Consider the following 15,875-nt stretch of genomic DNA (forward strand, 5'->3'; position numbering starts at 1 on the left):
ATTAGCAAAGTGCACATTGTTCTTGTGCTTAATCTGTCATCCCAAAAGCTGTTTGGGTTTTCCATAATGAAGTAACAAATGCTAACATAGGCACAATGGACTGATATAATGATTGCCAAGAGACAGAATCCAATCAACAGAAGTTAGTCATACATACAGCTAACTCTCTCAAAAAGCTTTCAAACATGTCAGCATTTAGGGCAGGAATTATTCTGCTGATGACATTCCAAAAAATAACAGTCACTAAGGACTTACCTGCAGCAACTATGATAATATCTGCCAGCTGCGTATGAATCTTCAGTTGCTCTTTGGGGGTGTATCTGTGAGCTATTGTCACAGTTGCATCACCTGGAATACAGAAGAATTTCTATCAGTGATTACTGAACTTTTAAAAATTTTATAAATGCTCTAAATCTAGAAGAGTTTCACTTATTTCCTAAGAATAGAAAGGCTACTTTGACATGACTAAATCACTTTGAGCACAAAAGCTAGACAAGAAAACCAAGAGGAACCAAAATATTGTACCTTCAATTAAATGAAAGGAAAATCAATGAGACCAAATTAGGGTAAGTGCCGATCATCACAGGAGAGCTATAAGTAGAGTCCCTGAAATACAGAATTTGAAAATTCTGTGTTGACTGCTTAATACATTAGTATACAGGATACTCATTGTCTTCATAATGACAAGCAAACAAATACTAAAAGCAATAAGATAAGTGAACAAAAAATGGGACAATATATTGTGGGAGCATAACTGAGAGATTAATTCTGTCTTGAGAAGGTGTCTAGGAGGGATTCCTAAAGGAGGAAATACATTTTTTAAGTCTTAATGCATGAGCAGAAGTATTCTAATCAGGTAAGGAAGAAAAAGGCATTCCAAGCTAAAAGAATAGCAGGAAAAAACTAACCAACTTTGAAAGTGGGTATTTGGAAAATAGCAAAATTTTTTTGTCACAGGTTATGGTACATCACAGGAAGATTTTATATGAAAACCTTAAGGGAGGGTTGAAAGAACAAGAGAGGCAAGAGATTCCAATATTTAAAGTGTGAGCCATGAAAGGAGAGTGAGGGAAAGTTGGTGATAAAGTGCAGTCAAGAGGATTTCTGGTAAGAATATGGCTAAGACTGCATCTTGTCTTCTCCTGGAAGATGTGCAAATGCTACACAGTTAACCAAAACAACAAAAGTTACATGATCACCATTTTTAGAAAAACTGGAAGACCTAATTTCTACAGACTCCAAAAACATGTTAAGAGTTACCAAAAGCAGCAATTAGTAGATACCATACAGGGAGAAAGGCAGCAAAGAAATGCGGAGAATGACAACATGGCCGGCAGCGGCAGATCTCTGAAATTGACTGCAAAAATACACTTCTGTGAAAAGTTTATCCCAAAGTGCAAAAAAATATAGCTTTCCTAATTGGGGCAGTGAGAATAGAAATAAAGGCAGAAGAGCCTTCCGGGACCCAGTATAGTTTAGAGTGGGTGGGAACACACTTACATAGAGGGGCTATTTTAGAAGAAAGCAATCTGACTCTGTGAAAGTAATAAAGGAGTCAGAAGGCTGCACAGGACCTCCTCTAACCCCCAGCAGAAGTGTCCTGTAAACAGTAGATCTAAAAAATCCAACTCATTCAATGATGAGTAATAAAAATGGATGTGACACAGCATCAATAAAAGGATATTATGCAAGAGCAAACCCAGGGGAATTTGGGGAGTGATGAAGCTGTTCTGATTCTAATGGTGTTAGACTAATTAACTTAATAGATGACTACATGCATTTGTCTAAATTAATGAAACTGCACACCAAAAAGAGTAAATTTTACCATATGCAAATTTTTAAAAATTCAATAGAAAGATACATTTAAAAAGTGTCAGAACCAAAACAAAAGGCAAAACAAAGGCAAAAAAAATTTAAGAACTTAGCAATGTACCAATAAACTCAACAAAAAATGTCATGGAAAAGTTGAACATTATGACCAAATATTATACAAAAATATTTATTTATGTATTTTTATTTGTTTTTAAGTTTTATTTTAAGTTCAATGGTACGTGTGCAGGTTTGCTATATAGGTAAGCTCATGTCACGAGGGTTTATTGTACAGATTATTTCATCACTTAAGTATGAAGCCTAGTACCCATTAATTAGTTTTCCTAATTCCCTCCCTCCTCCCAACCTCCACCCACCGGTAAGCCTCAGTGTCTGTTGTTCCCCTCCCTGTGTCCATTTGCCCTCATCATTTAGCTCCTACTTAAAAGTGAGAGCATGCAGTATTTGGATTTCTGTTCCTGTATTAATTTGCTAAAGATAATGGCCTCCAGCTCCATGTTCCTGTAAAGGATGTGATCTCATTCTTTTTTATGGCTGCATAGTATTCCATGGTGTGTGTATGTGTGTGTGTGTATGTAGTGTGTGTGTATATATACACACACACACCACATTTTCTTTATCTAGTCTACCATTAATGGGCATTTAGGTTGATTTCATATCTTTGTGACTGTGAATAGTGCTGCAATGAACGTTTGCATGTGTCTATGATAAAACAATTTATATTCCTTTGGGTGTATACCCAGTAATGGGATTGCTGGGTCGAATGGCAGCTCTGTTTTTAGGTCTCTGAGGAATTACCCTGCTGCTTTCCACAATGGTTGAACTAATTTACACTCCCACCAATGATGTATAAACATTCTTTTTCCTCTGAAACCTCACCAGAATCTGTTATTTTTTGACTTTTTAATAATAGTCATTCTGACTGTGGTGTGAGATGATGGTATCTCATTGTGTATCTACAAATGATTCATGTAAAAAAATGAGAGTAAAGGATTTTATAGCCAGTCAAATCTGCCTCCAAGATTAAAAGTTGCAAACAATTTTGAAAATGCAAGAATTCAGGAAATATTGTTCCCATAAGTCTTTCCTAAGGAACATTCTAAAAGACACAGTTTACTTAATCAAAGTATGTCTGAGGAAACTAGCAAAAGGACTGCTAAAAGTTTTGATTATGATTATAGGATCAAGACTTTAAAAAAGTGTGAGGATTGGGGTAACAAACTGCTATGGTTTGAATGTTTGTCCTCTCCCAAACTTATGTTGAAATGGAATTGCAATTGTAACAATATTAAGAGGTGGAACCTTTAACAGGTGATTAGGACACCAGTCCTCTGCCCTCATGAATGGATTCATGCTGTTATTGCAGGAGTGGGTTCCTTCTAAATGAACAAGTTCAGCCCACTTCTGTCTTGCTCTTGCCCTCTCTTTCCACTCTGCCTTCCATCATGAGATGATGCAGTAAGAAGGCCCTCACCAGATGCTGGCACCTTGATCTTGGACTTTCAACCTCTGTAACTATTCAGAAATAAATTTCTATTCTTTATAAATTACCCAGTCTGTGATATTCTGCTATAGCAGAACAAAACAGACTAAAACACAGACAAATGTAAATGGTCTTTGCTTTTACTATGCAGAAATAACGCAACTACCAAAATTAGAATGAGAAAGGGCAAAGATGAGAAAGTTTGTTGACCGCCTAATATGTAATAACAGGAATCAACAAATGTTTAAAAGCTGACCAACCAGATAATCAAAGTATAAGAACATTTAAAAGTATAAAGTAAAAAATAAAAAAATATATATTTTTCAAATAATTTTTACTGGCAAATAGCAGGTCGGAGACAAAAGGAATGAGGGGAGAAAATAAAACATTTTATCATTTATTTATTGTACTAGAGTATCAGTAGCCACCCTATAAATAAATAGAGAATTAAGAGTACTATATAATGTTGTAATTATTAAGGTAATAAAAACCTTCTTAAATTTTTTTTAATGCACAAAGAAAAAACTGTAAAAAATAAAAACAATAAACAGAACAGAAAATAATATGATAGTTTTACCATATATATTTATCATAAAAACAAATATAAATTTCCTTGTCATTTATTTAAATGAACAATATTTTCAAATTGACTTACAAAGCAAAATCTAATTATATGTTTTGCTAATTCTATACAGCATACATTATACACATAAAACAAAGTTATTCGGAATTTAGAAATGTTGAAAGCAAACATGTAGCAGGAAAATGCCAAAAAATAATGCTTTCTGTCAAGCAAAAATTCAGCACTAAATAAAACAAAGAGGCACACATTATAAAGTAAAAGAGTGATTCAAATAAAGATAGAAAAATAATAAATACATAAGAAAAAGAAATAGAATTCCTTTAAGCTGAAATTACAGGAGATATATATAGAAACAAAATATATTGTATTTGTTTAATTTATTTTTGAATAACTTTCTCAGTTCATGACAGATCAAGGATGCAGAAAATGTCAATAACTTAACTAATGTTATATATATGTCTATATCAAACTCAGAAAATAAATAATACCTTTTCTTCTCATGTGCAAATGGTATAAACTTGGTTACAAAGAAAATTTTAATTAATACCAAAAAGTAAATAATTAGATAGACTATAATTTTATTTGATTACAACTCAGTAAAATTATAGTTATTGACAAAATCGGAAAAAAAAAGATCCTTCATAAGGAGACCCTTCTATTGGAAGTTTTAAAAAATTCTTTTAAATAATTCTTGGGTCAAAATAAAACAAAACAACATTGCAAAATTTTTAGAAAGATTTATAATGAAAACACTTCATATTAAATCCTATAAAATAAATATAAAGCAATGTTAAAAAAATTGTGGACAAATTATTATATCAATAAAACAGAAATAAGAAAATGAATCATTTAACTGTAGAAATTAAAGAACAATAAACAAATGAAACTAGAAAAAAAACCGTAAAAGTTAAAATGTACTTGATAAATCTGAAAAACCAGACTACAATAAGAAACATTGAGATAATTCAATAAATTAATCAAGTAAAAATCAAATATACAGATGTAAATAGCTTTCATATATAACATCTTAGAAAATACATCGTAAGAAGAGGCCCCATTATAATAGCAGTACAAAAGATAAAATACTTAAAATAAGCGTAACAAAAAATGTGCAAAATCTATGTAGTAAAAGAAAATCTCCAGAATAACACCAAAAGATATAAATAAGACCAAGAAACTAGAAAGATAAACTATGCCCTTGGATAGGAGTGTTTAATATCATAAAGATTAGAATTCCACCTATATTCATTACAAATATAATCAAAGTCCAATAAAAATGAACTTTTTGGAAGTATGTAATTTGATACTAAGGTTAATATAGAAAAATCAAAGATAATTAGGAAAACTTTGAAAAGGAAGAACAATGAGAGGCAATTAGCAGCCTTTTTTATATTAGTTGGTACCACATTCTGCCCAGTTATTTACAGTAAAAGTCTAAAAGTCTCCCTTGGTTATTCTCTTTCTTTCACTCACTATAAACCCTCAAGAATGTTGAGTATATATTTATAACCATCCCAAGGTTATCAAAATTCTAAAGCACCCACCCATCTCTGTTTTAGTCCTGGCCTCCTACATTTGAAAATGTTCCTTAATACCTTAACAACCTACTCAAGTGTTCTCTGATTCCAAATGAGAGCCTCCCAAATCCCTACCAAAAAAAAAAAAAAAAAAATCAAAACCAAAATGAAACTGAAACTTCCCATTTCCATCAGTACTGATTATTTCATCAAGAATTTGACAGAGACATGAAATCCAGTGATTTGTACACACATATAAGTAACAATCTGTAAAGTTTCAGGCAAAAGAAAAGTATATCAGGATAAATTTCAATCTGCATGGAAAACCCTTGTAGGTAATTTCACTCCTTTTTCAATACTATCAGGTTAACTTGATATTCCTCAGTCAGTTTGGCTGTTGATGTCCGTAGAAACTATCCAAGTCATATTTGAACTTGATTGATCAGAGTTTATGACTATACCAATATTAACCATGGAAAGGCATTCAGCCTGTTATTCGGAAGACCTGATGATGAAGAGAGGTGAACCAAACAGCTAAAAGCAAATGTGTTCAAATAATGCCTCAGACTCTTCTGACCTTTGCTGGTGAGCACCTGGATGCCTGTTCCTGGTCCTGACACCTAGCTTTCCTCTTAAACCTATTCTTATTTAACTCATCTTCCTTGGGATGTGAAAATTCTTGTCATTCCTATATTCAATTCTTATCGTCCATTAATTGTCTTCAACTAATCCTCTGGCTTGCTGCACCTAATTTTTTTCTGTCTTCTCAGCTTTTTCCAAAGGGCAGCTAGTACTAGCAAGTCGCAGCAGGTACTCAAGAGTGATGCATATCTCTGACCTTCAGATGACTTTTTCCCACACTCACAGTTGTATCCTTCTAGAGTGCATATGAGAACACTGTGGGCTAGGGCCTCATTTTCTATCACACAGAACTAGATAAGCAGAGTCTATAAGTAACTATTTTGTGCCTAGTGTTTTATAATATGTTTCTAAGACATAGGAAGAATAAAATAGAGTTGTCCCTCAGTATCTGTCAGTATCTGGGAGGGACTGGTTCCAGGGCCCCTGCCGCACTGGCAGATACTAAAATCCACAAATGCTCGAGTTTCTGATATAAAATAATATAGTATTTGCATATAACCTATGCATATACTCCTACATACTTTAAATCATCTTTAGATTACTTATTACTTAGGTATTATAAGTAATACCTAATACAATGTAAATGCTATGTAAATAGTTTTATACTATTTTTATATTATTTTTGTTGTTATTTATATTTTTTCTAATATTTTTAATCATAGATAGTTGAATCCACAGATGTGGAACCCACAGATACAGAGGGCTTCTGTACTTAGACTCTATCTTCTAGAATCTTAGAGTTTTCTTAGAAATCAGTAATTAATAGGTAGACAAGATATGTTTTTTATTGTGTAAAAATCTAGATTCAACCAAGAATTATCAACTAGGACCCACCTGAGCAGTTTTCTAACTAGCAAACAGTTGTTAGTCATGAGCACAGAATGCCAATTTGAAGCAAATAATATTTGCTATTTATAAAAAAACAAAGCTAGAACAAACAGCACAATGTGCTTCATTTGTTGGTATCATTTTTTTGGTGGGGGGGGGGGCTTGAAATTACCTTAATGAGGAATTCACTGTTCTTGGACATTTCCGGGCCATTCCCTACCTTCATTTATTCAATAATCAATAAATGATCCTATAAATCCCTTAAACAGGATTCTCTGGTTGTGTCTTGGCCGCGCCCTTGCAAAACTTGCATATACTTTTTCAGTGGCTCTCTAGCCTCACTCTGAGCAGAATGAAATAGTTATTTGCTGAGTAAGCTAAAAAACCAGACCCTATGGAATGTTCCCGGTAAGACTGGCAATGAGTAGCACTGTCCATGTGCCAGCTTTCAACTCTGGATTCTGTGTCTTTTACTCCTATAGTAAGATGTTTTCCTATGCAACTCTACAGCCATCACTGAAAACATGATTCTTCTGTTTTACTTATAGAAAGATTTCACAAGCATTCTAACTATTGTCTCTGGAAAATAATTCATTTTATTGAAGAATAAAGAACTAAAAATCATGACTAAAAAAAAAATTTATAGAAAACATACCAGAATCATGCTAGGCAATGAGAATACACAATTCTCTATTCTCATACGGAAAGCAGGTACACAAATAAGAATCACAATACAGTGTGCTAGGTTCCATGTTAGAAGGAGGTAGAAGTTACAGTGTTGTCAAGAGCATCATTATTTACTCCATCTGAGAAGGGCATGGGGCAGGTGAAGGTGTCAGGGAAGACAGATTGTTAATGTGAGTACAAATTTCTTTCGCTTCTGCTTCAATTCCCCTTTAAATATGCTTTTTGTATCCTTTCCCATTGATAAACCACTTTCCAAAAAAATATGAGGAGAGCATATTACTTAGTCTTGACCGTAAGAAATTTCATGATAAGAGCTAAAGTCTACCCTTTTGCTGCTTCTACCATGATTCTAGATCTGTCTTCAACAGAAACACAAAATAAGTCTCAACTTCCTTTCCCATGAGGCAAATCTTCAAACACCTGCCTGATCCTGAATCAGCAGGTAAAGCAAAATGGCAAACCAATCTGAGCTAGAACCTCACATGTAGAGTTTTGCTTTGTCACTTTCTCGGGATACGGAAAATCTGAGTCATTCCCAATATATTAGTTCATGTCACGGTGTGGTTTAAAGGAGAAATCACTGAGAGAAAATCACAGGAAGGAAAACTCAGTAATCATGCACAGAACAGCAATGGAAAAAAAGAAGCCTGAGATCTCTTTTAGACAAATGAAGCCAAAAGATTCTAGATTTGAATATTTCTTTATCTCTGCAAGCTACTATTGCATCTTTAAGCAATGAATACATAAATTATAAAAACAAACTAAAAATAACCTTTCTACAGAGAAACTCTATAGACACTAAATGCAATTTTGGTAAGGTGGTCAGGGGCAACCCTAGGTGACATTTGGACAAAAACCTGAAGGAAGTGAGGAAATACATTATGTAAGTAACTTGGGGAAAAAAAGCATTTCAGGAAGAAAGGAAACCAGGTGAAAAGACACTGAGAAATAAGCACACAAGACATATTCCAGGAAAGCAGATATGGCTAGGGCAGGGGTCAGTGATGGGGCATGAGAATGGCAGGAAGTGAGTTAGGAGATACAGCCCAGGGACAGATCATATAAGGTCTTGCATATCGTGGTAAGGAACCTGGATGTTATTCTGGTGTCATGTTGTCATGGGTGTTACAGGAAGACATGGGTGATCAAGACCTACGATGTGGAAAACAGACTGTGAATGAAAGATGGGACAAGGGTGGATGCAGGGAAACTAGTTCATAAATATTTCAGTGTTCCAAGTGAGAAATAGAAGTTGTCTTAACTAGGATCTTATTAGTCCAGGTGGTGATATCATAGGCATATTTTACACAGATTGCTAATGTTAGACAAAGGATGTAAGAGAAAGAGAGAAGTCAAGGATTGACTGATCAATCAGAAAAACTGATGGTACCACTCAACTAAGATGGGGAAAACTAAGGGGAGTAAAATTAGGAGTGAAGGTTTGCATATAAGATTGAGATGGGTATTAGACATGCAACTGGAGTTCTCAAGTGCATAGTGGTTATATGGTCTAAAGTATACAGGAGATAGAAATGATATTTAAAGCTATAGGGCTGCAAAGGCCCACTGAGGGACTGGCTATGAATAAAAAAGTCCTGGTGTCATTCCAATGTTTCCTTGAGAAATCATTCTCAACACTGACCACACTGGGATTTTTCCATGGAGCCTTCTAAAATATACTTGCTGACACTCAGGTTCTACTTCTAATTATTCTGATTTAATTTTTATCTGTGTTGGGCATAGGTAGCTCTATTTTTAAAGCCTCCTGATGATTCTAGTGGGCAGCTAAAGTTGAGAACTGCTGGTTTAAAAGTTGGGAGGAAAAGAATGTCCCAGAAACAGAGAATGAGAAGAAATGTTTAGGGAGGTAAGAGTAATGTTGCCAATGGTAGCTTTAATCTGTGCTTAAATGATAAAGGAAATTGCCCTATAAAATGTGGCCCTTTTGTTAACAAGCATTTTATGAATATTATTCAATTTATTTTATAGTTTTCTGTTTATAAAATCCCTTAGGAGAAATACTTTAGTTTTAATATTAGAAAAATGTTTTATTTTTATTGAGCACATGTTTCTTTTTAATCTTAAAGACAATTCATTGGATAACTGTCATTTTTTTTCCTGCTAACAAGCTCTCAGGATAAAATTAGTGACCCAATCATAGCACATCTAGTTCAAACTCAATTAAATAAATTCACCAAACGTACATTCAGCACCATTATATAAAATGCAGTATGCTTGACAGTAGGAATATATCTATGCAGACCTAATAATATGCCTATCTTTAGTAAAAGTCTTTGGCTCTATTTTTAGTTCCAGCCCTCTCCTCCCCTTTTTCTTCACTATTCTCATTTGCATTGTGTTTTATACATTGCTATCTGCTCATGAGGGTGGAATTTTTAGTTTTAAGTTAAGAATAGTAACAAGAAGGTGACTGACAAGATGGCCAAATAGGAGCAGCTCCAGTCTGCAGCTCCCAGCGAGATCAATGCAGAAGGTGGGTGATTTCTGCATTTCCAACTAAGGTACTTGGCTCATCTCATTGGGACTGGTTAGACAGTGGGTACAGCCTACAGAGGGCGAACTGAAGCAGGGTGGGGCATCACCTCACCCAGGAAGCACAAGGGGTAGAGGAATTCCCTCCCCTAGCCAAGGAAAGCTGTGAGAAACTGTGATGTGAGGGACGATGCATTCCAGCCCAGATACTACGCTTTTCCCACAGTCTTCGCAACCTGCAGACCAGGAGATTCCCTCGGGTGCCTGCGCCACTAGGGCCCTGGGTTTCAAGCACAAAATTGGGTGGCTGTTTGGACAGACACCAAGCTAGCTGCAGGAGTTTTTTTCTCATATCCCAGTGTCGCTTGGAACATCAGTGAGACAGAACCGTTCACTCTGGGGGGCTGAAGCCAGGGAGCCAAGTGGTCTAGTTCAGCGGATCCCACCCTACAGAGCCCAGCAAGCTAAGACCCACTAGCTTGAAATTCTCACTGCCAGCATAGCAGTCTGAAGTCGACCTGGGATGCTTGAGCTTGTTCAGGGTGGCAGGGGGGCAGTCCACCATTTACTGAGGCTTGAGTAGGCAGTTTTCCCCTCACAGTGTAAACAAAGCCACCAGGAAGTTTGAAGGAGGCGGAGCCAACAAAGCTGCTGTAGCCAGACTGTCTCACTAGATTCCTCCTCACTGGGCAGGGCACCTCTGAAAGAAAGGCAGCAGCCCCTGTCAGGGGCTTATAGATAAAACTCTGTCCTCATTCCCCAGGACAGAGCACCTGGGGGAAGGAGCGGCTGTGGGCGCAGCTTCAGCAGACAAACATTCCTGCCTGCCAGCTCTTAAGAGAGCAGTGGATCTCCCAGCACAGCATTCGAGCTCTGCTAAGGGACAGACTGCCTCCTCAAGTGGATCCTTGACCCCTGTGCCTCCTGACTGGGAGACACCTTGCAGCAGGGGTCAATAGACACCTCATACAGGAGAGCTGTGGCTGGCATCTGGCAGGGGCCCCTCTGGGATGAAGCTTCCAGAGGAAAGAACAGGCAGAAATCTTTGCTGTTCTGCAGCCTCCACTGGTGATACCTAGGCAAAGAAGGATTGGAGTGGACCTCCAGCAAACTCCAGCAGACCTGCAGCAGAGAGGCCTGTTAGAAGGAAAACTACCAAACAGAAAGGAGTAGCATCAACACCAACAAACAGGACGTCCACACAAAAACCCCATCCGAAGGACACCAACATCAAAGACCAAAGGTAAATAAATCCACGAAGAGGAGGAAAAACCAGCACAAAAAGGCTGAAAATTCCAAAAACCAGAACGCCTCTTCTACTCCAAAGGATCACAATTCCTCACCACCAAGGGAACAAAACTAGATGAAGGATGAGTTTGATGAATTGACAGAAGTAGGCTTCAGAAGGTGGGTAATAACAAACTCTTCTGAGCTAAAGGAGCATGTTCTGACCCAATGCAAGGAAGATAAGAACCTTGAAAAGAGGTTACAGGAATTGCTAACTAGAATAACCAGTTTAGAGACAAACATAAATGACCTGATGGAGCTGAAAAACACAGCACGAGAACTTTGTGAACCATACACAAGAATCAATAGCAGAATTGATCAAGTGGAAGAAAGGATATCAGACATTGAAGATCAACTTAATTAAATAAAGAAAGAAGACAAGATTAGAGAAAAAAGAATGAAAAGGAAGGAACAAAGCCTCCAAGAAATATGGGACTATGTGAAAAGACCAAAACCTATGTTTGACTGGTGTACCTAAAAGTGACAGGGAGAATGAAACGAAGTTGGAAAACACTCTTCAGGATATTATCCAGGAGAACTTCCCCAACCTAGCAAGACAGGCCAACATTCAAATTCAGGAAACACAGAGAACACCACAAAGATACTCCACGAGAAGAGCAACACCAAGACACATAACCGTCACATTCACCAAGGTTAAAATGAAGGAAAAAATGTTAAGGGCAGCCAGAGAGAAAGGTCAGGTTACCCACAAAGGCACAAAGGGAAGCCCATCAGACTAACAACAGATCTCTCTGCAGAAACACTACAGGCCAGAAGAGAGTAGGGGCAAATATTCCACGTTCTTAGAGAAAAAAATTTTCAATCCAGAATTTCATATCCAGCCAAACTAAGCTTCATAAGAGAAGGAAAAATAAAATCCTTTACAGATAAGCAAATGCTGAGAGATTTTGTCACCACCAGGCCCGCCTTACAAGAGCTCCTGAAGAAAGCACTAAATATGGAAAGTAAAAACTGATATCACCCACTGCAAAAACATACCAAATTGTAAAGACCATGGAAACTATGAAGAAACTGAATCAACTAATGGGGCAAAATAACCAGCTAGCATCATAATGACAGGATCAAATTCACACATAACAATATTAAACTTAAATGTAAACAGGCTAAATGCCCCAATTAAAAGGCACAGACTGGCAAACTGGATAAAGAGTCAAGACCCATCAGTGTGCTGTATTCAGGAGACCCATCTCACGTGCAAAGACACACATAGACTCAAAATAAAAGGATGGAGGAATATTTACCAAGCAAATGGAAAGCAACAAAAAAAAGCAGGGGTTGCAATCCTAGTCTCTGATAAAACAGACTTTAAACCAACAAAGATCACAAAAGACAAAGAAGGGCATTACATAATGGCAAAGGGATCAATGAAATAGGAAGAGCTAACTATCCTAAATATATATGCACCCAATACAGGAGCACCCAGATTCATAAGCAAGTTTTTAGAGACCTACAGAGAGAGTTAGACTCCCACACAATAATAGTGGGAGACTTTAACACCACACTGTCAATATTAGACAGATCAATGAGACAAAAAATTAACAAGGATGTTCAGGACTTGAACTCAGCTCTGGAGCAAGTGGACCTAATAGACATCTACAAAACTTTCCACCCCAGATCAACAGAATATACATTCTTCTCGACACCACATCACACTTATTCTAAAATTGAGCACATAATTGGAAGTAAAACACTCCTCAGCAAATATAAAAGAATGGAAATCATAAAAAACTGTATCTCAGACCCCAGTGCAATCAAATTGGAACTCAGGATTAAGAAACTCACTCAAAAACACATAACTACATGAAAACTGAACAATCTGCTCCTGAATGACTACTGGGTAAATAACGAAATAAAGGCAGAAATAAATAAGTTATTTGAAACCAATGAGAACAAAGACACAATGTAACAGAATCTCTGGGACACAGCTAATGTGGTCTTTAGAGGAAAATTTATAGCACTAAATACCCACAGGAGAAAGTGGAACAGATCTAAAATCGACACCCTAACATCACAATTAAAATAACTAGAGAAGCAACAATAAACAAATTCAAAAGCTAGCAGAAGACAAGAAATAACTAAGATCAGGGCAGAACTGAAGGAAATAGAGACAAAAAACCCTTCAAAAAATCAAGGAATGCAGGAGTATTAAAAAATGTTATTTTTTTTAAGATTAACAAAATAAATTGACCACTAGCCAGACTAATAAAGAAGCAAAGAGAGAAGAATCAAATAGATACAACAAAAAATGATAAAGGGGATATTGCCACTGATCCCACAGAAATACAAACTACCAGAAGAATATACTATAAACACCTCTACACAAATAAACTAGAAAATCTAGAAGAAATGGATACATTCCTGGACACATACACCCTCCCAACACTAAACCAGGAAGAAGCCAAATCCCTCAATAGACCAATAACAAGTTCTGAAATTAAGGCAGTGATTAATAGCCTACCAACCCCCAAAAAAAACAGGACCAGATGGATTCACAGCCCAATTCTACCATAAGTACAAAGAGCAGCTGGTATCATTCCTTCTGAAACTATTCCACACAACAGAAAAAGAGGGACTCCTCCTTAACTCATTTTATGAGGCCAGCATCATCCTGATACCAAAACCTGGCAGAGACACAACAAAAAAAGAAAATTTCAGGCCAACATCCCTGATTAACATCAATGTGAAAGTCCTCAGTAAAATACTGGCAAACAAAATCCAGCAGCACATGAAAAAGCTTAACCAGCACAATCAAGTTGGCTTCCTCCCTGGGATGCAAGGCTGGTTCAATACATGCAAATCAACAAACGGAATCCATCACATAAACAGAACCAAAGACAAAAACCACATGATTATCTCAATAGATGCAGAAAAGGCCTTCAATAAAATTCAACACCCCTTCATACTAAACACTCTCAATAAACTAGATATTGATGGAACGTATCTCAAAATAATAAGAGCTATTTATGACAAACCCATAGCCAATATCATAGTGATTGGGCAAAAGCTGGAAACCTTCCCTTTGAAAACCAGCACAAGACAAGGATCCCCTCCTCTCACCATTCCTATTCAATATAATATTGCAAGTTCTGACCAGGGCAATCAGGCAAGAGAAAAAAATAAAGGGTATTCAAATAGGGAGAGAGGAAGTCATATTGTCTCTGTTTGCAGATGACATGATTGTATATTTAGAAAACCCTGTCACCACAGCCCAAAATCTCCTTAAGCTGATAAGCAACTTCAGCAAAGTCTCAGGACACAAAATCAATGTGTAAAAATAACAAGCATTCCTATACACCAATAACAGAAAAACAGCCAAATCATGAGTGAACTCCCATTGACAATTGCTTCAAAGAGAATAAAATACCTAGGAATACAACTTAAAGGGATATGAAGGACCTCTTCAAGGAGAACTACAAACCACTGCTCAAGGAAATAAGAGAGGACACAAACAAATGGAAAAATATTCCATGCTCATGGACAGGAAGAATCAATATCATGAAAATGGCCATACTGCCCAAAGTAATTTAAAGAGTCAATGCTATCCCCATCAAGCTACCACTGACTTTTTTCACAAAATTAGAAAAAAATATATTTCATATGGAACCAACAAAAAGCCCGTATAGCCAAGACAATCCTAAACAAAAAGAACAAAGCTAGAGGCATCATGCTACCTGTCTTCAAACTATACTACAAGGCCGCAGTAATAAAAACAGCATGGTACTGGTACCAAAACAGATATATAGACCAATGGAATAGAACAGAGGCCTCAGAAATACCACCACACATCTACAACCATCTGATCTATGACAAACCTGACACAAAAAAAAGTAATGGGGAAAGGATTCCCTATTTAATCAATGGTGTTAGGAAAACTGGCTAGCCATATGCAGAAAACTGAAACTGGAACCTTTCCTTACATCTCATACAAAAATTAACTCAAGATGGATTAAAGACTTAAACAAAAGGCCTAAAACCATAAAAGCCATAGAAGAAAACCTAGGCAATACCATTCGGGACATAGGCATGGGCAATATCTTCGTGACTGAAACATCAAAAGCAATGGCAACAAAAGCCAAAATTGATAAATGGGATGTAATTAAACTAAAGAGCTTCTGCACAGCAAAAGAAAATATCATCAAAATGAACAGCAACCTACAGAATGGGAGAAAAAATTTGCAATCTATCCATCTGGCAAAGGGCTAATATCTGGAATCTACAAGAAACTTAAACAAATTTACAAGAAAGAAAAAACAAGCCCATCAAAAAGTGGGTGAAGGATATGAACAGACACTTTTTAAAAGAAGACATTTATGTGGCCAACAAACATATTTTAAAAAGCTCATCATCACTGGTCATTAGAAAAATGCAAATCAAAACCACAATGAGATACCAATCTCATGCCAGTTAGAATGGAGATCATTAAAAAGTCAGGAAACAACAGATGCTGGAGAGGATGTGGAGAAATAGGAATGCTTTTACACTGTTGGTGGGAGTGTAAATTAGT

At 36.5% G+C, this 15,875-nt stretch overlaps 1 protein-coding gene across 8 annotated transcripts in view; it reads right to left on the reverse strand.

Moving 5' to 3' along the window:
• The window catches only part of MTHFD2L (methylenetetrahydrofolate dehydrogenase (NADP+ dependent) 2 like), a 154,625-nt gene that overhangs the window by 77,420 nt on the left and 61,330 nt on the right, over positions 1–15,875 (reverse strand). For all 8 annotated transcript variants that reach the window (XR_010156568.1, XR_010156569.1, XM_016951591.4 and 5 more), the window contains one exon: positions 256–348. Coding sequence is in view for 6 of the 8 variants with exons in the window: in XM_016951591.4 (XP_016807080.1) it covers positions 256–348 (93 nt within the window). In the remaining 2 variants the exon portion in view is untranslated. The remainder of the gene's footprint in view (positions 1–255; positions 349–15,875) is intronic.

This window comes from Pan troglodytes, chromosome 3 (assembly GCF_028858775.2).
Source record: "Pan troglodytes isolate AG18354 chromosome 3, NHGRI_mPanTro3-v2.0_pri, whole genome shotgun sequence".
Taxonomy (NCBI): Eukaryota; Metazoa; Chordata; class Mammalia; order Primates; family Hominidae; genus Pan; species Pan troglodytes.